This window comes from Solenopsis invicta, chromosome 1 (assembly GCF_016802725.1).
Source record: "Solenopsis invicta isolate M01_SB chromosome 1, UNIL_Sinv_3.0, whole genome shotgun sequence".
NCBI lineage: Eukaryota > Metazoa > Arthropoda > Insecta > Hymenoptera > Formicidae > Solenopsis > Solenopsis invicta.
Window position 1 is genome coordinate 2,588,127 of NC_052664.1, and position 22,398 is coordinate 2,610,524.

A 22,398-nucleotide genomic window follows, 5' to 3' on the forward strand; every position below is an offset into this window, starting at 1 on the left:
TACATATTGTAAATGTACATCTGTTTGTTTTTAATTTTTATATATTTCTATATGTTCGTAGGATCATAATTTATCGAATGTAATTGACAAGTCGTCATTCTTCTCCGCGCATTATTCGGTGACCACGGGATATCTTGCTAGAGCTATAGTCAACAACGTTCTTACTGGTGGATGCGTGACGACTATTGTGTATCCTACTGATGTCATTGAATCGCCCCGAGAAATGTGTAAAATTACATAACATGAATCGATTATCGTTGAGACTAGACTTAAGATATTATTATTTAATGTTGATAAGAATTGTATATAGATGTATGTAATATATCTCGCCATGTATATAGATATAAATAAATATATATTACCATGTTCAGATAAAGCGACGATATAACAACCTGGAAAAATTAATGCAAAAACCCTATGCTTCCTTAGGTAATTATAATAATTTTTAAGATATTTTTATATTTATACATAATTTTCGTTTATATAGAAAATTTTAATACTGTATACAATATATATGTGATTGGAGATAAAAATCATCTTTTTGCAAAATTGGTATCCATTGCTCGTCCGGAACGTTGTATATTATTAATGTTAGCTTTGATTCTAGATGCGACAGTACCCACTTCTGTTGCGACGACCAACTGTTTCCTACAAGTATTCAGTTTTAATTCAATTTAGTTTACAAGAAAAATAGGTTTACTTTACAATAAAACTTTATAAAAGGGGAGCATCCTTTGATGGCCTTGACCTTAACATATGTTATTAATGAGAAGGTATTGAGTGACAAAAGGTTTTGAGTAATGCTCACTTTTTATTAAAAACTATTATTAAAGAAAGAAAAAACAGTTTTTCTTAATTATTTCAGAAAATGTTTATTTTACGAAAAAATGTGTCAAACAAAAAATGAAGCTCGCAATAAGCTTTATAAAAAAAGTCATAAACATATTGTATCTAATTTCAATACTTTAGTTGTTATAGTAGAAAAACTGTTTTGCATGGAAAGTCGAAAACCCATATGATACAGAGAACGCGAGGGCGGGGAAGGGGCTCCGCCCCTCCCCGTGTTTTTTCTAACCTAACCCACCCCGTCTCAGTCGGTCCACTAATGATGGGGTGGGTGCGGGAGAAGGTGGGCCATAAATTTCAAATCTAATATCGTAATGATCAATTAAATATCCTTGGCCAAATTACAATTAAAATCGGGTTGGGTTGGGTTAAAAAAAATACGGGAAGGGGGTGCAGGGGGAGGACCGGAGTCCCTCCCTCGCCCACGCGTTCTACATTTCCCGCAAAATTACTAAAAATAAAAAAAATTATTTTAAAACAGTTTTTCTAATATAACAACTAAAGTATTGAAGTTAGGTAAAATATGTATATGACCTTTTTTATAGAGCTTATTACGGGCTTCATTTTTTGTTTGACACATTTTTTTTCGTAAAATAAATATTTTCTGATATTAATAAATAATGAAAAAAAAACTGTTTTTTCTTTCTCTAATAATATTTTTTTAATAAGAAGTGAGCATTACTCAAAACCTTTTTGTATGTCACTCAATACCTTCCCATTGATAACATATGTCAAGGTTAAGGTCGCCAGAGGCTATTCTCCTTTTGTAAAGTTTTACTGAAAAATATATACAAAAATATATATTTGAATGGGAAATATGTTTAGTGATGTACCTAATAAAATCCTTGTTATATAATATGTTATTTTGCTCTTCCTTCTTCTCTTGCTCGCGATATATTTTTACATTTTTTTCTCTTTCTTTATCATGCCACATCGCGTTTGCTATCATTTCTTTTCGTCGTTGTTCCTTCTCCCTCTCGGTAAGATTTGGTCTTCCTTTCGGTCTATATTTTTCTTCTTTCCTATTCTTAAATTTAATGTAATTAGTATTGAAAATAGATTTAAGAATGCATTATATCTTTTCAAGTAATTTTCAAAGTAATGAAAAATTTGATTGTTTAATACAGTGGCATAGTAAGGATAGCCCGGTTTTTCTCTTTCTCCCCCTTATGCTTTCTTTTCTATTAATAGCAACCGTCAATGTAATAATTATCAGATAGCTTTTTCAATTTATTAAAAATGTGTTTATATACTTGCCGGTTACAAGCAATAAAATTTTTCACATTAAAAACAGAAACTTATTTCTATTGTAACAAAAAAAGAATTAGCCATCAAAGTTTCAATACTTTAACTGCTTCTCTTTTGTCTTTTGCAGCTAAGATGATTTATGAATTTTTTTTAAATCTTCCGTTATAAATCTTAAATTTCAAACTTTGCCCAATGAGAAAGCATTGTACTGTTAAATTGGTATTCTTGCTAACACGGACAAGATCAACCTTTGATTCCATAAATTACGATAAAATTTAAATATGTTATACTATATTCTTTTCACTAATTTGTGATAAAATCGAGGGGAAATTCACAGCCGGCATTGATGTACAAAATTTCGGCAGTGGACTGCCGAAAAAAGTAAGCAGTGACCTATAATATTGACGGCATTGTCGTCAGTGGTTGGGGAGTGGTGAGACTCACTTCAGAGTCGATCATGGGGTTGAGCACAAAAATTTTTGAATACTTCGGGAAAGCTTTAGAATTCTTGTGCAGGCATTGGCGTATGATAATGGGCACGCGGTAGTGTTCATAATTGCATGGCATTGCCTTAATTTTAATATAGGATTAACGGCATTGTAGGCATTGACTAACAATAAGCATTGTCGGCAGTGTACAAAAATGTCGGCAGTGTTTTACAGCAATGCCAAAATCGGCATTGGTGTACAAAATTTTGGGTTGTGAATTCCCCCTCGGATAAAATAATTTTTGTTATTGCGTAATCACTTTCAAGAAAGTTTATTTAAATTTTTCCAAATGATGCATGTATTGAGTTCTACGAATCACTCGTAAGAGCGATTCATAGACAAAGTAAAAGACCAAATTACTGGTAAATTAAACGTTAGTTACATTTGATTTCATATATTTATATAATTAATACTTTATGCGGAAAATATTTTTTCTGATTATTTCAATTATAAACCTTAAAAATAAACGTTTAAATACATTTTTTTAATTAATAAAATGATAAACGATGATTGGTTGCTGCTCCACGCTTGCTACGTGTAATCTGAATCAGACTTTAACTTTAGCATTTTCTTAAAACTTATAGAAATCTTTAATTTTTAATATGTTCTAGCTTTTTCAAAAAATTTGTGTAATAGTTTGCGGATTTAGTAATAGCATTGTAAAGTATGTTTTGACAATGATATAAACTTTTTAATTACTGTCATGTGATTCAAACATGAAAAATAGAGATCAGAAGGTCGAACTTATATGGACGATGCGTCAAATATGAGCTTACAAGCGGTTATCTAAATTAGTTCGAAATGCTAATCGAGATATCGCTTTCGTTCTACGACACCGTCCTCACGTACAGTTTGCGTGACAGTGATGGTAAATGGTAACTCGAAATCACAGAAATGACGCGTGTGTGCTTGTTTCCTGCTTGCAAATTAAGAAATGCAAGTAAAAAAATAAATAAATTACATGGAAGAATAAAACGATGTTTAAATTCCCTCGAACGGTTTGTATTTACATCAATATAAAATTAATATTTGTAATAAACCGTTTTTCTCTGCGCGGATTAGCTCGCCGGAACGGTGTAGAAGAAATGATTCGATCGGGAAAGAGGAAAAGATCACGGTGCGTCAATAATTACGCGGCGGTATGCTATGTAATGAGATGCATTAATGAGGTCCTTTTTCGGTGCAAAAGTCACAGCAATCTTAGCCAATCAGACGAACTCACTAAGCCAATGGCAACACATGATTGGTTAAACTGATGAAGTTCCTACACCAAAAAAGGATCTCATTAATGCACTTCATTGTACAAGAAGTGAATGTTTTATTTTACTATGTACTACGCGTGTCAAGCATATCGATATTGTAGATTCAGCATGACTCTAGATATTTTTATATCATGCCTATCATCTGGCGTTTATATTCAATTAAATTATTAACAATAATTTACCTCTTTTTGGTTTTACTTAAATTTTTCTTAGATTAAAGTATATAATCAATTTTTAAGTCGAAATTAAATGAAATTGATTTACTTTAAAAAAATTAATAAATATTGATAAATCTGTTAAATTAATTTTAAGATATATATGTATTTTATATAACTTTTAAATGCAATTTAAATGTTATTTAACTAATATTCTGTAGATGTTTAAATTTTTCAATTGACCGATTTTTCTATATATTCAAGATGAAGACATATAAGTAAAATAAATAAAATAAAGAACGAGGATAAAATTATAGACACATTAAAGAATTTAAATAAATAAATGAGAGGAATGAATAAGGTAATTTCAATATCAAATATTAAAAAAATTAATCTAATTAAAAGAAATTGAATTCTGAAGGGTATTTGATTATTTGAAATAGGATCAAATCCTCATTCAAATGGGTATGTTTTTTCACGATCTTGGAATGATTTTTTTTAAATTAATAAACGGCCTAGTGGAATAAGTATGGTGAAAGTGCCCCCATGGCTTTTCGAGTTGGCCTTTTTTTTATATGAAGATGTGACCAAGATAGATCGAAAAAACGATTTTTTTACATTTTCACGATTTTCTTAGTAACAAATCAAATAGAATTTTGAAAAACTTTTGACAAATCAATTATACTTAGACATTAATAAAAATATTTTTTATGTTTGTTTTCGATACAAATTTCAATTTAAAAAAAAAATGAAAATAACTTAAACATGTTTTCACCGTGATTTTGTCGATTTCCCACCTAAAAAAAATTACATGTGGTCTCTGTTCTCAACTTCTACAAAATATATTTTTATCAGATTTTTTCGAAAGGTGCGCCACAACGAAAAAAATTAAAATAACATTTTTTCGTTAATTTTTTTCCAAAAATGAGCAGGTAAATCGTTCATCAGCTCTTTAACGTTTTATTTGTCTACAAAATTCCATATTGAAATGTTTTGCTGATTACAAGTTAGAAAGTTAGTAATAAATAAATAATTTTTTAATTTTTATAATTCCATAACATAAGTGTTACGTCCAGAATTCTCAAAATAAGTCTCTCGGGTCAATTGGCAGGTAGAAACTTATGGAAATAATTTGAGTGAGATAGGAAGAACGAAACAGGCCTAATCTCGCGCACACATGTTTCCGGGCGAATGCGACGAGTCAAATGCGTCAGGTGAGTCAGAATGTAGGTCAGGTGACGGCCTATGACTCTCATTCAAACTCTTGCATTCGTATAGTCCTTATTTTGCGTAAACGAATTAAATCGCTTTTACGCGGGATCAGACCAAGTGCAATTTTATCGGAGCGGAAATTAGAGGTGGTTGAAATAAACGAAAATGGTTAAAATTAAGGATTACAATTTACTTTAACATAATAAAAGAAATAAACGATTACAATGATAGGTGATGATTTAAATAATAATTATTAATTCGTGAATAACATTTTTGTTTGCAGAGAACATGTGTGAATAAAGAAAGAAAATCTTGTGATCGATTTAAGAAAATCTTAACAAAAATATAATTATAAACTTAAGTTCTAATTGGTTACATTTGTGTTTAACGAGATGTGCGTGTGTGGGTGTGTATATTGTGGTCAGGGAATTTTTGATTATTCAGGTAGTTCTTGAACCGAGTCGAAGATTTCTTCCAATTCGTTGGCTACTTCTTCGATTCGCTCTATTGGGATTTCGTTAATGATATTTTCTATTTCTTCGGGAGTAAATAGTGAGAAGGAACGTTGGTATTCTACGTGAGGTTCAGGGGAGTAAGAGGGGGGAAGGATAGAATGATTCGGCGGACGGATTTGAGACTGGTGGAGATGAATCGGTCGGTTCGTCGGAAGTTCTTAAATTAATTAGAGCACTAGGCAAAACAAAATTTTCTCCTCGCAGATTGTTTAATTTTTCGGAGAGCGATAACGATGCGCCAAGCTTCCGGAGTTTCTTATTTTGACGATTCCGACAGTTCTTAATGCCTCTTCGAGATTTATGTTCAGGGACTCGCTTACGCACTAGAATAAATTTAAGGTTTAAGGCTACGTTCTCTCTTTCTAATAAAGGGAAATAAAATCTAGATTGTAACTTCTTGAAAGAAAGAAAAAAAGAAAAAAAAGGAAAGTTTGAATTAATAAAAGGAAAGGAATTCTTTGTTTCCAATGGAAGGAAAGAAAGCTGCGAATTCAATCGAACGAGAGTTCGATTGTATCCAGCAGGGATTAAAAGGTAGTTGCGGATTCAGTCGAAAGAGCTCGATTGTATCCTGCAGAAAGTGAAAAGAGAGTTGCGGACCCAATCGATAGAGCTCGATTGTATCCTGCGGAAAGTAAAGAGAGTATGCGGATCCAATCGAAAGAGAGTTCGATTGTATCCTGCGGAAGGTAAAGAGAGTATGCGGACCCAATCGATAGAGCTCGATTGTATCCTGCAGAAAGTAAAGAGAGTTGCGGACCCAATCGAAAGCGCTCGATTGTATCCTGCAAAAAGTAAAAAGAGTCGTGGACCCAATCGAAAGAGTTCGATTGTATCCTGCAGAAAGTAAAGAGAGTTGTGGACCCAATCGAAAGAGAGTTCGATTGTATCCTGCGGAAGGTAAAGAAAGTATACGGACCCAATCGATAGAGCTCGATTGTATCCAGCGGAAGGTAAAGACAGTATGCGGACCCAATCGAAAGCGCTCGATTGTATCCTGCAAAAAGTAAAAAGAGTCGCGGACCCAATCGAAAGAACTCGATTGTATCCTGCAGAAAGTAAAAGGAGAGTTGCGGACCCAATCGAAAGAGAGTTCGATTGTATCCTGCAGGAAGTAAAAGAATTGCGGACCCAATCGAAAGAGCTCGATTGTATCCTGCAGAAAGTAAAAAGAGTCGCGGACCCAATCGAAAGAGCTCGATTGTATCCTGCAGAAAGTAAAAGAATTGCGGATTCAATCGAAAAAGAATTCGATTGTATCCTGCGGAAAGTAAAGAGAGTAATAGAGGGAGGAAAGGAAGGGTGGTGAAATAATACTCGGTATATAAGTATTTTGAAAAATATAATAAATATCTTACTAGAGAGAGAAGGTAGTCTTATGGAGAGTAAAAAAAATAACGGACGGCTAAGATTTACTGTTAGTTGAAATTTATGAAGGTGCGAACGATTTGGTGTTTGGCGGAGCGGATTCAGCTTACAACGACGGACGGCTGGTCGACGGTTGGCACTCAGAGTGTTCGGAAGTTGCAAAAGAACTTGTTGACTAATTCTCACAATGCCGCGTCAAAATTAAGTATGACGAGTACGAATCCGAACGTCACAAACTCGGACATATAATGTCACGGAATGTACGACGGATCGAACTGGAGTGAATCGCGAACAATGAATGACGAAAAATGAGCGATTGAGCAGAATGAAAAAAGTGCTGTAAGTGCTCGCGAGTTCTGGAGCTCCTTCTTTTTATACCTGATTCTGCCTATGATTCCTATGGGATTTTAATCCGCAGGTGTACTGTCTCTTATTATTGCCCACGCGTTACCTATCAATTGCGCGACAAGTGTTTCGTGTCAATGGGGTCAATCATCCGCGTTTCAACGCTTGCTTCCGCCAAAATCGGCACGTGTCAAGGGTAGACCAACTGTATTGACTCGACCGGACAATTTTAGCGTATCTGCGCGGTTAAGATAGGCCATCTGTTCGCAATTTTCGGTTGCTTGGCTGCATCGATTTCGAAAGAAAAGAATTGTTACTCCGCAGGACGTAACATAAGCATTTATTTCATATTTATGAAATAAAAATCTTATGTTATGAAATTATAAAAATTTAAAAATAGTTTCCTCACGCCAAGAACTTTGGCTAAAAGTCCGGTGCTTGCGCTCTCAAAGGTGCGGGAAGATGGAAAATCTGTCGGAAGGCGGAGTACCTCCATCGTGGCCAAGAACCTTCGACCACTGGTTTCAGAAACGTCAGCACAGCAGAACAAGCAGAGATGCTGGCTGGTGGACAAAAGGCGATCTGGTCGTGGTACGCGGCCCCATTTATACCCGGCGAATCCGTTTGCCTCCGCTATTTTTCGACACTTAACGGCGGAGTCGCCGGAGTAGGGATGACCGCGCGCTTTCCCAGAGTGCGCGTGCGCGCCGACTTGGCGCGTGCGATGGCTCGGCACGATTCCTCTGACTATCTACCGCCAGGCAGAAGATATGGTATCGCTTAAAAATGGACGCCCGAGGTGCCCCCGGTTATAACCCGGCGGCTTTTCTCCCGACTGATAGTGGGAACGATGCATTTTCGGGGTGCATCGTTACATACTTACAAGATTAATTTACTTCAAGTATCTAATATTTCTATAACAACAAAAATATCCTAGAACAAATATCTATTTATTCAACAAATGTGGGAAGAAGTTATTCATCGTAAAGCAAAGAACAACGAAGTCCTTTGTGAACTTCACTTATACATAAAATACAATATCAATTATACATAAAAATCTTTTATTATTTTGGCAAACAGCAATGACAATTTACGTCTTCTGGTTACTATCAAAGAATCACCTCTTATGTTCTCAACTATGTCAACTTTTGAGGAGTTTTGCGATTTGAACGCCACCTACCAAACATGATACTATCAATACTACTTCAGAAACCTGATTTTGATCGCATTTCTGAAAGCTTAGTTCGGCCTCCTGATCTATATTCTTCATAGTTTCGAACTACATTGCCATTTTTATGTTTTACAATTTTTAAATATTCCATATATTTAAAAAAATTATTAAATCGATTATAAGCAAGACTGTTTTTTAAGCAAGTATTTTTATTTATTCTTTATACAGGGTGATCCAGGTCAACTACAGGAGTCGGCACATCCTCATGAAAAAGTGAGTCGAAAATATTATGCAATAACAAAATGTGATGTCAATTTTTATTTATTCTTTATACAGGGTGATCCAGGTCAACTACAGGAGTCGGCACATCCTCATGAAAAAGTGAGTCGAAAATGTTATGCAATAACAAAATGTGATGTCAATTTTAAATGGTGAGCATTTGAAACTATCCAACCATAGCACATAATATTCGCGCCATCAAGTGCGGCGCAACTAAGCGACCGGCCGGGTGTTTTAAGGAGTAGCACTAAATGAAACGGTGCCGAACAAGTATTACAAACGTTTTGTAAAATGTCTAATATCTATTGTTGTGTTCTTAAATTAAGTCCAGTTTAATAAAAGAGAAGTAATGTCAATTGTAAGTCATAAAACATCATTGATGTGAGTAAAAAGTATGTGTTTTTAAAATACATTTTCGGTATAAACAAATTCATAAAGTAAATTCAATATTAAATTATCTGATCAAATAATACTCAAAGCAGACAAGTATTTCCAAAACTTTTTTATAAAAAATTCAATCACAAACAACATTAGAATTTATATTTAATATAAACAAATATTTCATATTACTTTATGCTAAAAGATAGCTTATGAGACATTAATCACAGAAAAATTTTACGTTGCGTATACGATTGGTTTCAGTGATATAAAGGGTTAAAATGGTCACTAACCTACGAAGTATTACACTAATAACATGAATTATTGAATTTTTTCGAAGGTCAGTACTCATGAGTTCTTTGAGTTGCTGATTACGAATCTAATGTCACATTTATAAAATTAAAGATTTTGTTTGATACACTTTAATTTATAACGTTTTATAAATTTATAACATCTTATAATTTATAACTTCTTATAATTTATAATGTTATAGAAACTCTCAAAGTGTATTATTTTTCGGAATAAATCTGCTCGTTAAGGCCTAATTATTAATCTTAATAAATAATTATTAATTAATTTAAAAAATACTAAAGATAATACAATTGTAAAATATAATAGCAAAAAGTTTAAAAAAAGTAAAAAAAATTTGATATTGATTCGAACTCGGTTCGCCACAAAGAGAAAAATGTAATGCTAGAACTTAGCCTTCTCAGCCACAACGCTTTCTTAAATAGTGGTTCAAGATTCTAGTACTTAACGTACAAATGTCCAAATGTTAAATTTTAATTGCAATTTTCTTAAAAAGTAAGGCTCATTCACGCTAACCCTTTTACATATTTAATATACTTGTTCCCTCCTTTCAAATGCTATGATTTATCTCATTTGGCATTTTACAGTTCTTGCCTACTCCAGAAGTAGGCAAGGAAATTTCATCAAAAAAGTTCTCTGAACTAGAGACGGTTTTTCCTGCCTGTCTAATATATTTAATATGTCTAATAAATTGATTATTAACATTATTATTCCTCTTATTAACGTAAACTAACCATGTAATTCAAATTACTGGAAGATTCTGAGTCGTTAATTATCTTATTGCATTCTTCCCTATCGCTAGTATATATCCTGGTTAAACTTTTTTGACGGAACAAGCATTACCAGTTTTGAAATTCTTTTTATTTTTATCATAAGCCCTTGAAGGGCCTCGGGTTATTAATCTAATCCGAATTAAAGTCAAGTAAGTCCTTATTCCATGCTAGATAAGCGTGGCTCTTACATTTGAACTCTACGTCTGCCAAATCTGTTATATTTTTTTGTTTGATTAATCTTTTTGCAGTAAAATAATTTGTATTACAATAAGCCATCACTTTGTTAATCAACTTATATTTCTGACAACTGAGGCAATTTGTATCAGCTGATCTATGCCCCCTCTCCCTTCCACAATTAATGCATTCTACCGACGCATAATCTCCGTTCGCATCAACTTTATTTGCCGGGATGTTAGATCTGATTTTTGTCCTTACTTTACCGCGACAGTTAAAATCGCTGTGCCCCCATCTGAGGCATTTTTTGCAACTTCTAATTTTTCTAACAAAAGAGAATATTCTAAATCTTACCCAGTAAATGGCAATTTCGAGTAGCAAATTTGAAGTAATTTCCAACTTAATATTATTAGATTCGCTAAGTGTCTTCTAGATCTATTCCAAAATTTGAGTCTTTCAGCCTATATATTATTTCAATATTAGAATTGTTAACTTTAATATTCTTTTTTATTTCATCTAGTCCACTTTTCGAGCTAATACCTTTAATTATACAGGATCTACGAACCTTGTGATTAGGGATATAAGTAATCCAGTTGTTACCATCTAGTCTCTGTTTGTTGACACATAAATTGGCTTCAAAATGAAATTTAAACCTGACCACGATCTTTTTACCAATTTTCCTGATTCTTTCAATGTCTTGAACGTTGGCCTAAAACAATTTATTTCCAATACTGATTGGATGTAGATTTCCCACATTTTCTGTTTCAGAAAGGGATTCGATATACTATATACTATATACTATATATGGTTGAGAGTTTGACTTCTTGTATCTATTCGTCTTTTGTTGATCTTTTAGATTTTTAATTCTGTTCTTCCACGTTTCTGAATTCTGCGGTTCTGGTGGGTGATAGACAATTTAGCCCAATGGCTTTACTAAGAGATCTTTGGTTTAACGGAATCTCCGTTAATCGATACATTTGTACCCTGCCGAGGTTCAACACGAAGTCCGACTCGATGACGCGCTCGATGACGCTGGAAAGCACACGCACCTGCCGCGATCATTTCGACGGTGCGCATTACAGGAATTTCACGCCGATATAAAGCATCAATAATTGTAACTCGTCCTTCCGGCCATCCGATCGTGCCAGAATCGCCGACCGTCACTGATAAATTACACCGCCGACGACGTAAATTTACCGGTGCCGTCCATTTCTCTGTAAATAGCAAATCCTGTCAAGTTTTTGTAAATATATTGTCTTTAAATCACCGCCGCAGCCGTTACCGCTCGCTTTGTTTATGTCGTCTTCGTCATTACCAAGAGTAACGCTGTATATATTTTCTGAATAAATTCTGTTTGTTTCTTTCCTTTTTAAATACGTCTAATTCTTTCGGACCCGGATCGTGCCCTGGATAAATCCTGACGAGCTACGCTCGCGCGCAATTTCTAATCAAGAAAAATGGTCGTTACAAACTTATCACGTTATCCTGTATGCGTCATGTAATGTCGTAATCAATTTGAATGACATTTTTTTTTATGATAAACTAATCCAAAGAATGCTTCTATTCACAAATTATCGTCGATTTCCAACTGACTTTCCAAAATTTGACTTTAGAAAATTCGTAAGCAAACCGAGAAAACCACAACAGTTCTCATAAAATAATTGTTCCAGTATTTGTGTTTCATTATATTATATCCGCCATCTTGCTTTTAAATCTGACATTAGATTTGTAATCAGCAACTCAAAGTACCGACTTTCGAAAAAATTCAACAAATATTCGTGTTATAAAGCGTTGTTAGCGTCATATTTTCTTAGTAGGTTGATGATCACTTTGACCCTCTATATCGCTAAAACTAATCGTATGCTCAGTGTAAAATTTCTCTGTGATTAATGTCTTATCATAAGCTAACATTTCGTACAAATTCAATTAAAAATTCGAGGACAAAAAAATGGGCATTTTTTACGGGTGCCCTTTAACGAAATGGAGTCAAAGGTTGAATCTCTACTAAATATTCAGGACTTTTCGCCGCCTCCTTACTACGCTACTGGTTCCATATTGCATTTGAAATGACAAAAATGGCGGCAATGTTTTACGTTACTTAAAAATCATTTTATAAGAATTATTTAATAAGTAGAAATGTGTTGAGAATTAATAAAAAATTCAAATTTTGTTATACAAGGTGTTTGATAAAACCTACTTATGCTCTCGTAGGTTGATAGAGCAGGTCAAACTGAGAAGAAAAGTTCTTTACCATTTTTCAAAATTCGCAATAATTACCGAGATAAAATCGAATAAAGTCGGCAAATGAGTTTCCCTACCCTAAGGCGAGTAAAACAGCCATTGATGCTTCTCCCTTTTCACCGCGCCGTCTGCCGCGGCTGCTTCTGACTTGGCGACCGACGGGCGGCCCCCGCGTGCGATGAGTAAGGAAAGTATGTGCTCATTTGCCGACTTTATTAATTTTTATCTTGGTAATTATTGCAAATTTTGAACAATGATAAAGGACTTTTCTTCTCAGTTTGTCCTGCTCTATCAACCCATGAAAGCATAAGTGGGTTTTATCAAACACCCTCTATGATATATGTATATTAAAAAGATCATATATCTTTCTATTAAAATTATGTAAAAACTTAACTAATTATTTTTAAACGAATTATTTGGCTTATTTATAAAATTGAATGCGCTACTAGAATTAAAAGCTTTCGTACTTACTTTTGTATTGTTTTGTGTCTCCACTGAATAATTTTTATCATTGTATTTATTTCTTGAACCATCCCTTTGTTTACTGTCGTATCGTTGCCGATTATCATTCTTATTATATTCTTCTCTGTGCTTTTTGCTTCTTTCGTGCTTTAGATTACTATCTTCACTCAATTTTTTTTTTCTAACTTGTTTCTCGATATCATCTATTTTTGTATCGTTTCTCGAACCTTTCTTGTCATATTCCTCTTTATTATTCTTCTTCTCATGTTTATTAGTAACATCTCTACTATTACTATCAGTACTGTCATTATCACTATCACTTGTACTTCTCTTTCGTTTTTTTCGTTTGCGTCGTTCTTTTTTAATAGATTTGTCTTCATTGCTGCTATCAGTTTCACTATCAGAATCATGATAATGCTTCTTTGACTTTTTCATTCGCTTATGTTTTATTTTTTTCATTGATTTCAGCAAATTTTTTTCAATGATATTGTCTTTTAACTGTTTATATTTAGTAGCTAATAAAATATCCAATTTAGCCTCATCTTCACTACTATCTTTCTTCTTTAACTTCTTCTTTTTCTTTTCACTTTTATCTTTGCATGATTGTTGCTCCAACTATAAATTATATATATAAATGTAAATAATTATTTGACATAAACAAAACACAAGAAAAATTAAATATATCAGTTAAATATATCTATATATACCAATTCCTTAAGTTGTTTTAGTTTAACAGGATTTTTCAAAAGCTGATTCCTAGTTTCTATTTCTTTCTTCTTTATGGCGTATAGAGGATCTTCTTGTATTTTTCTAGCCAGATCCACTTGTTCATTACCAGAGAAAAATCGCAGTGAAGGTGGAATGCATTCTAATATCAAATAAAAGAAGTATATTATGTAGCGAATTTGATTAGATGTATTAATGTACATAAACATTAAAATCGTCGTACACAAATTATAAGATATGTGTTCAATAAATATAGAAATATATAAAAAGAGACATAAAGATACGCACATACACATATGCACGTACACATGCGCTCGTGTATCTTTATGTATATATTTAAAATTTGAAAAAAGGCCATTCAACGAGAATACAACATTATATATATATATATATATATATATATATATATATATATATATAATATACTCAATAGTTTATTCAATTATAGGACGTTTCGGTTTGACTTAACTATCCTCAGCTAAATTTAACAATATTTCAAATTTACCTCTACATTATTTAAATAATTTTGTTGATATACAATGTCTGTAACTTTTTCCAAATTGTAAATGTTTTTAATGGATACTATGATCGCTTTTATTTCACTTTCAAAATGGAGATAAATAGAAATTTAAGTTTTCTGAATTTCTGAAATCTTTTACTGAGGGAGAAGAATGGCAAGATTGTCATAGGTTGGTATCATAGAAAAACTTTCTCTGGGATATATTTATCATACTTCTTGTATCATCTTTTGTGCTACAAAACTGAAACTGTTTACAATCTAGTGTAAACAATAAGTATAAACAATAGTTCTGGTCATTAAATATTTAAAAAAAATTTTTTATTTTTTTGTCCACACTTCAAGTTTCAAAAAAATTGTTTTTGACTATGGAATTCTATAGTTCTTGAAGAGTTCTAGAGTTCTCAATAGTTTACATTAACATTTGTGACCTCCATATATATATATATATATATATATATATATATATATATATATATGACGAAACCTACAGAAAGCTTTAGAACTATTGCGGAAATATCGAAAAATGCTAAGAACTCGTCCAGAACTCTCCATATGATGGTACTTTACTCTTGTAATGCGGTGCTAGCTAGGATTTAAAAATTGTTTAAAAAAAAAAAATATATATATATACATATGTATATGTATATAGTAGTCAGAACTGTTAATGTAACCTATTGAGAACTCTAGAACTCTTCGAGAACTATAGAATTCCATAGTCAAAAACAATTTTTTCGAAACTTGAAGTGCGGACAAAAAAATTTTAAAAATTTTTTTTTAATATTTAATGACCCGAACTATTGTTTATACTTATTGAGAACTCTTCGAGAACTATAGAATTCCATAGTCAAAATCATTTTTTTCAAAACTTGAGGTGCCATGCAAAATTGGCCCTCATATTTTCAAATTATCATTTTTAATGTTATTTCGGCTATTGTTAAAAATTATCAGAAACTCGAACTATTAAGAGTGCAAATAAAACTTGCATAAAAACTTGCGGTACAGAAAAATAAGGTGCTAACTTCACAAAGATCAAAATTTCTATGTAGTAGTGAGCTTAGAGCAAAACAAAACACTGTCATATGTTGCTTATTATGACAGCTTATGTTTCAATTAGCCATTGGAGTTTGTGTATAAATATTTTGTACGAGGCCAATCTTAAAAGTTATTTTCATAGTTTTTCTTGTGTTCATAATACTCGTGATTTAAACAAGTTTTTTAAGTGTTCAACAAAGGAAAGTTATGTGCAGTTATCGTTTTTCTATTATATTTCTAAATAAAAAAAAGTGTTGTAGAAACTTAATCTAGTTTCGATAATTAATGATTGTGTGTAAATTAAAGTTGTAGGGTAAAGTAGGTTTTTCATGTTTTCTTGAAGGATTAGTGCAAATCAAGTGATTTTATTAATTATTTCGAATGTTATTACTTATACATGGAGAAAATTTAATATTAAATATTACTATAATATAACAGTAGCTGTGAATCATTAAAGAATTATAAGTTTAAATACTATAACCATTATAGAGGGAAGGATTTTATTGCTCTATTTTAAATTATTCATTATTTAGAAGTATTGATTAAACATAGAAGCCGATTTAAGTTGTTTTTTATGGCTATTTTGACTGAATTTCTTTGGTGTCCCACTTTACACCATTTTTCAAAAGCCCAAAATTTTTCGTTTTTGAAAAATAACTAAAAATACAACTTAAAATCAAAAGTTTGAAAATCCAATTATAGAAAGTTAGTTTTTTTTCGTCCTCTAGTAAAAACAACCATTGATTGTTCAAAAATTCAGTTTTTTGACACTTCTATAGAGGCAAACAAAAACCCGTCCCACTTTACCTCACATCACCCTACTATTAAATAATCTTCAAATGATAAAAAAACTGTTTTATTGTGATAACAGTGGTTAAAAATAATAAAAAAGTATTTTGTAAATTGATTCTCTTTATTTTTTCACAACTAAAAATACAAAGGATTTGTTCAAAATTATTACTTTTAAAACGTTATGAAAATTACATAATTATTAAAATCTCAATAATAGTTCTATCAGTTTTATATTAAAATTTATCATACATTTTTTAAACTTTTATTTAATTGTAAGTATCAGGATTAATTAGTAAAATTTTTATTCAACGTTATGATAATTTATGATTTATCCAATCAATTAGAAAATTTGAAGCAATATTTTTAATAATTACATTCGATACATTCAAGGAGGCTTTTTCCGGTTTTTAATTTTTTTCTTAAGTTATAACAAATAAAAGAAAGGAATTGTTCGAAAAACGCAATTTTCAAAGTTAAATATATGCCGTTTCGCAGAAACTAAAATTCTGGAATTTTCCTTTCCATGATGCGAAAATGATCAATAAGAAGAAAATTATTATGTAAAGAAAAAAATTTGCTTATTTTTTAATTTCAGATAATTTATCAAAACTGAATCGTAGATAATATACAGATGCATTTATTTAAAACGCCATTAGTTTCTATTATTAGTCTAGAATCTGTCAAACAACACTTTAACGAATGTAATTGAATAAGTTTCAATAGAAAATATTAATTATAAACAAAGTTATCCAATTAAATAAAAATGGGTGCCATATTACCCTCTTCTCCTCTATATATTGTAATTATTATATTATTATTTATACATATATATAATGTAAAATGCATCATGACTTTTCTGACAACCCAATAGTTTTTAAAGTACCCTAACATTTTTTATAATTTCTAATCATTGCTAAATTATAAGGCAATATTTTATCATTTAAGGATTACGTATTTATTTAATTAATAAACTATTCTTAAGGTTTAGGTTTCTCATATGTAACTGTGCACTTGCCATAATAATAGAACAATTAGCTCGCGCAAAGCATCTTACTATTTATATTTATCTTTATTTGCAGATAAACTACAAAATTAGACAATTTTTTAATTTATTTTTTATTTAAAAAATCAAATTAATATTTATTTGATTAACTTTTCATATTTTAATCAATACAATACGGAAGAGAAAGTTAAAGCTCAATATTCATACAATTGATTCTTATATTTAAGACTCGTATATAATTTTATGTTGTAAAGATTTTAATCATAACAACCGTATGAGCATTTTAAAAATTACTTATAAATACTAGCCAAAAACTTTGTATAATGTAAAAATGCATGTTTAAATATAATTAAAAACCAAGGCCTCCACTACAAATTTAATTTTATTTATAATTCTAAATTTAAATATTCATATAAAAAGTGCCTACATATATACATATATTTATAAAAGTATGTATATACCATACATACTTACCGTACTCAACATGATTCTTTGGCATCCTATTCAATTCTACATCTTTTTCCGCCTGTTGCATTTGCTCAAAAGCCTTGTCAACTGGCCTTCCTAACAAATACTCTTCTCTGTTAATCATTTGTTTTGGTCCTTTATACATCCAGTCTAATTTCTTATCATCCTTCTTTTCTATTACACCTTGTTCTACAGCATATTTTTTTATGTCTTCCAAATCTTTCTCTATTTCAATCTCCTTTTTCAATTCAGCTATTCTTTTATTCTCTTGATCATTCTGCTGTTCTGCTTTTCTTACTTTTTCCATATTCTTCATAGTAGATGGATGCCATGACTTTTTTAAATTCTATGGAGAGTTTTATGTATATTAATTTAAAACTATGGTAAATTCCACACTTAAGGAGATCCTAAAGTAGTTCCATTTTACTGACAGAAATACGATTTTTTACAGCACATGATTTTTCTAATTGCTTTTACAGATTTAAACGTCTTTTTCTACAATTAATGTATAAGCACTAATCGTCCAAACTCATCAATTTTATATCAAAAACGAAAAAAATTAAGAAATTTTTTAGAAATTTAGAACCAGCTTTAAGTAGTAATTAATTAAAAAATTAGAAGTTAAAATGATAAAATTAAAAAATAATTTTTAACTTACAAACCTCGCGAAGTAAGAAATTCAGATTTTAATGAAACTTGGCATAAATATAAAGAAGGTAAATACATGAATTTAAAAATTTTGTTAGGACAAAAACCGGTTTAAAGAAGTGAAATCACCTCTTTAAAATAAAGACAATTTTTCCATTTTTCAATATATCTCGCAAATATATATAAACTAAATAAAATATCAAAAAATGTTTTATACTAAGATTTTATAACAAAAATATCTCTATTTAATTATGTTATTTATTTTCCAAAAAGTCTTTTAAAAAATTCACCCTCTATACTCCCTATTTACAGATTATTTATTACATTAAAATTTCAATTTTAATGACATTTAGCATAAATGTAAACACGAATTTAGAAATTTTCAGTTGTAGATAAAAAATGGTTCAAAAGAATGAAATGACCTCTCAAAGAAAAAGAGACTTTTGTCTTTCTTCAATATATTTCGTAAACTAAACAAAGTATCAAAAAATGTTTTATACCAAATGTTACATTCGGCGTCCCAAAATTGTTTTCCTTTTTGTGCCATTCGTATTAAAAACCATATAAATATATCTATATATTAGTTCTGAAAAGGAGGAATAGCCCACAAGTCTCTTTTCATTTTGTATATAAATATATCCATATATGTATACATGCATATATATATATGTGTGTGTGTGTGTGTGTGTGTGTGTGTGTGTGTGTGTGTGTGTGTGTCTGTGTGTGTGTGTGCGTGTGTGTGTGTGCGCGCGCGCGTGCGTGTGCATGTGTGTGTATACACACAGAGTGTCCCAATATTCACGAATTCGGAATGCAAGATGTGATACTTTATGCTAAAAGAAACAACTTTTTCTTTTAGTAAAATTACATTGGACAAATAGTTTTTGCGTGAGAGCTGGTTATAGTTAACGAATAAGTGCTCCTGTCTATGTGGAGCTCAGGGCCGGTGCGCGCTCCTTACTTGCTTATACCTAGTATTTATAATGTCTCATTATATTTTAAGCAATATGAAAGAAGAGGTTGTGGCCCAACATTCATAATTGATTTTTATGTACAGTCATAAAATGCTGTAAATTAATCATAACACAGCCATCAGGGCATTTGAAAACATTTCTTATAAATATTAACAAAATAATAGGAACAAGTGAGTAAGGAGTGCATGTCAGCCCTGGACACCTCATAGACTAAAGCGCTTATTACAAGTAAATTTTAAAATTCACTAATTGTATCATATGTAAATGCTTTTACTGAGTATACATTTGTGCATAATGTGATTGATCAATTGAATTTAAAAATTCATCTTTTATGTAAAGCCATAATCAGACTAGAGATTGAGATTGCAATTAAATTGGAATTTGACCAATTAAAGCAATGTTAACTAAACTTGAAATTAGTTTTTTTTCTTCAGATTGATTAAAATCCAATATAATCTCAATTTCTAGTTCGATTACGGCTTAAGTCACTAAAGAACTTTTTTATACTTGTAAAAGCAACAAAAATTAACTCAGAAATGTGATCCGATTATGACATTTGAGAAAGTGTAGAAAAATGTGTGTGCAGAGAATTAATAAATTATAACTTACCAAATCTCCGCCTCCCATTTTATCGTATATATATAGCAACGTGAATACTCGATAAAATTTTCACAGTAAAATTATTACTGATACTAAATATAATTGTTAATCATAAGAAAAATGTTCAGTTTTTTAATGAGAACAAAAAATACGAATATTATTAGTTTTCTTCTATTTTCATTTTTTATATACTGCTATTTGGTTTACTATATTCCATCTTCTGTTATTTTTTAATAAAAAGTGTCTTGAACCTCCTTAAATCTTGTTTTTTTAAATGAGTATTGTCAACCTTTTCATCAAAAATATAGGTTATATGACGCGTGCCGAGTGAATAAATTTGCTATCAAGCTTCAAATGTGAAAACATTGAGTCACACCAAGTTATATAGTTCTACTCATCTTTCTCACAAAAACAACACTTAAACTAAATAATATTCAAATTAAATTTTGTTATTAAATTTTTTGTAGGTTAAAAAGAGTTGAATCCTTTGAGCACGGGGGTGACACTGCCAAGATTTACGCGTCTAGATTTTGTCTCACGGGAACATTAAACCGCTAGGTGGCGCATAAATCGATCTGCACCTAGAGTACCTTACTAGAGGTACTCTATCTGCACCCCGAGCCTCGGACTGCATCCTTAAGCTATATCCACACAAACTTGCATAAGCCCATAAGCATATGCACAATTATAACCATAATAAGGGTCAATTCAGACGAAGTTTGCATAAACATATGCATAAAGAAATGAACCAATCACATATCTAATAAGAAAAGTGCTACTCAAATGTATCTTTATATGTGTACACATATGCAGCGTCGTAAAGAAAACGTTCAATCGTCACTGTAGAATAAATATTATCAAATTGACATATATATATTCCGTGGATTTGTAATATTATATTGTGCAATCCGTGTTACTCGACATATCCTCTGAAAAATCTAAAAATTGAAATATGGAAGCTGAAGAGTTATGTGCTTTGTCATGTTTGAGTTATATATTATACAGACGTCGTCGACATCGTCTATTAAAAAAACATAAGAGAAGATGGTGGTGTCGTCCAATTAATACATTAAGATTTTATCAAGGAGATTTTGACCACCTCTTTCAAGAATTGAAACAAGATTCAGATATGTTTTTTAAATATACACGAATGAATGAAGATACTTTTAATTTATTATTAAGCAAGATAGGATCATATTTAAAAAAATCTAATTGGCGAGCCTTGTCTCCAGAGCAGCGTTTGATTATTACACTCAGGTAATTGTATAAATAAATTCAATTCTGAACCTTGTTATTGATATTTTATATATAATTACTAGATTTTTCGCCCGCGCTTTGCGCGTGCTCAAAATCTATTCCCCTCTTCCCAAATCCTTCTCACTAATTAATTAGGAGCATCAATAGAACCCCATGAAACCTCCAATTTTCAACCCTATAGTAGCCATCCCCATAAAATTCTTTTGGTACCAGTTTCATTAAAATCAACAAAAAATTAGAACAATTTTAGCACTGGTTTCAAGAAAATTGATCCATTAATAAAAAATTAAACTTATCTTCCAAAAATTAAAAAAATTTTGGCACTGGTTTCAAGAAAATTGGTCAATTAATATTTATTATTTCTCGAAATTTTAATAATTTCCAAACCGGTTTCCAGAAAATCGGTAACGAAAAACTATACACATCATAGCACTCCCCGGAAAATTCTACCCCTATTTTATATACTTTTAGTAAAAATTTGGTCCATTAAAACGAATAAGTAGTTCGCGGTCAGACAGACAGACAGACAGACAGAAGACGGTACTTATATAAATAGATAGATAGATAGATAATAATAAAGTCCTTTTTCTTGAAAATAGGTTTCTTGCAACAGATGACCAAATGACATCAATAGCATTAGCATATCGCATTGGATTATCAACTGCTCATTCCATAGTTAAGGAAACATGCGAAATAATTTCAAACGTACTTAGCAAGGTCCGTGGATTGGCGTTGGAGGGAAAGGAAGGTCGTTGCATCCACTTCAACGATGTGGAACGAAAATGGCGGCGGCCATACTTTTACTGCACACTCGCTCACTCACACAACTAATAGCTGTAGTACCTTACTATCTACGTACATACACTAACACTGACTCGCTGTCTCGAAAATGGCGGCTATGCAACGACCTTCCTTCCCCTCCAACGCCAATCCACGGACCTTGATACTTAGTACTGAATATCTTAATCCACCAACATTGGATGAGTGGAAAAATATAAGCACGGGCTTTTGGCAACCGTGGAATTTTCCAAACACAATTGGTGTAATGGATGGAAAGCACATCCAGATACAAGCACCACCAAAATCTGGGAGCTTATATTTTAATTATAAGAAGACTTTTAGCTTAGTACTCATGGCTATATGTGATCATAA

General features: G+C 31.6%; 2 protein-coding genes across 9 annotated transcripts in view; one reads left to right on the plus strand and one right to left on the minus strand.

Annotated features, from left to right (window-relative positions):
- LOC105199282 (probable phosphorylase b kinase regulatory subunit beta) overlaps nt 1-385 on the plus strand; it is a 59,637-nt gene extending 59,252 nt beyond the window's left edge. For all 5 annotated transcript variants that reach the window (XM_039450752.1, XM_039450803.1, XM_039450828.1 and 2 more), the window contains one exon: nt 62-385. In XM_039450752.1, the coding sequence (XP_039306686.1) occupies nt 62-241 (180 nt within the window). In that variant the 3' untranslated portion in view covers nt 242-385. The remainder of the gene's footprint in view (nt 1-61) is intronic.
- On the minus strand, nt 24-20,511 carry LOC105199281 (pre-mRNA-splicing factor CWC25 homolog). Of its 4 annotated transcripts, none has more exons than XM_039451029.1 (7): nt 19,999-20,511; nt 18,916-19,001; nt 17,774-18,113; nt 13,934-14,094; nt 13,236-13,841; nt 1,680-1,873; nt 24-648 (listed from the first exon to the last, which is right to left on the minus strand). In XM_039451029.1, exons 3-7 carry the CDS (start codon nt 18,081-18,083, stop codon nt 534-536), a joined length of 1,386 nt encoding a protein of 461 aa, XP_039306963.1. In that variant the 5' UTR covers nt 18,084-18,113; nt 18,916-19,001; nt 19,999-20,511; the 3' UTR covers nt 24-533. The 4 variants fall into 4 exon arrangements, 2 of the variants coding, with proteins under 2 accessions (XP_039306963.1, XP_011164589.1); XR_005575104.1 differs by lacking the exons at nt 24-648; nt 1,680-1,873; nt 18,916-19,001 and adding exons at nt 10,440-10,984; nt 11,089-11,737; nt 11,806-11,967; XM_011166287.3 differs by lacking the exon at nt 18,916-19,001.
- Nucleotides 20,512-22,398: the final 1,887 nt, after the last annotated feature.

Excerpts from the sequence above, each read along its gene's own strand:
- LOC105199281 (XM_011166287.3), bottom strand. Across the intron at positions 14,095-17,773 it reads AAAGAATCATGTTGAGTACG|AATGCATTCCACCTTCACTG; the intron begins GTAAGTATGTAT and ends ATTTGATATTAG. Across the intron at positions 13,842-13,933 it reads TAAAACAACTTAAGGAATTG|TTGGAGCAACAATCATGCAA; the intron begins GTATATATAGAT and ends TATAATTTATAG.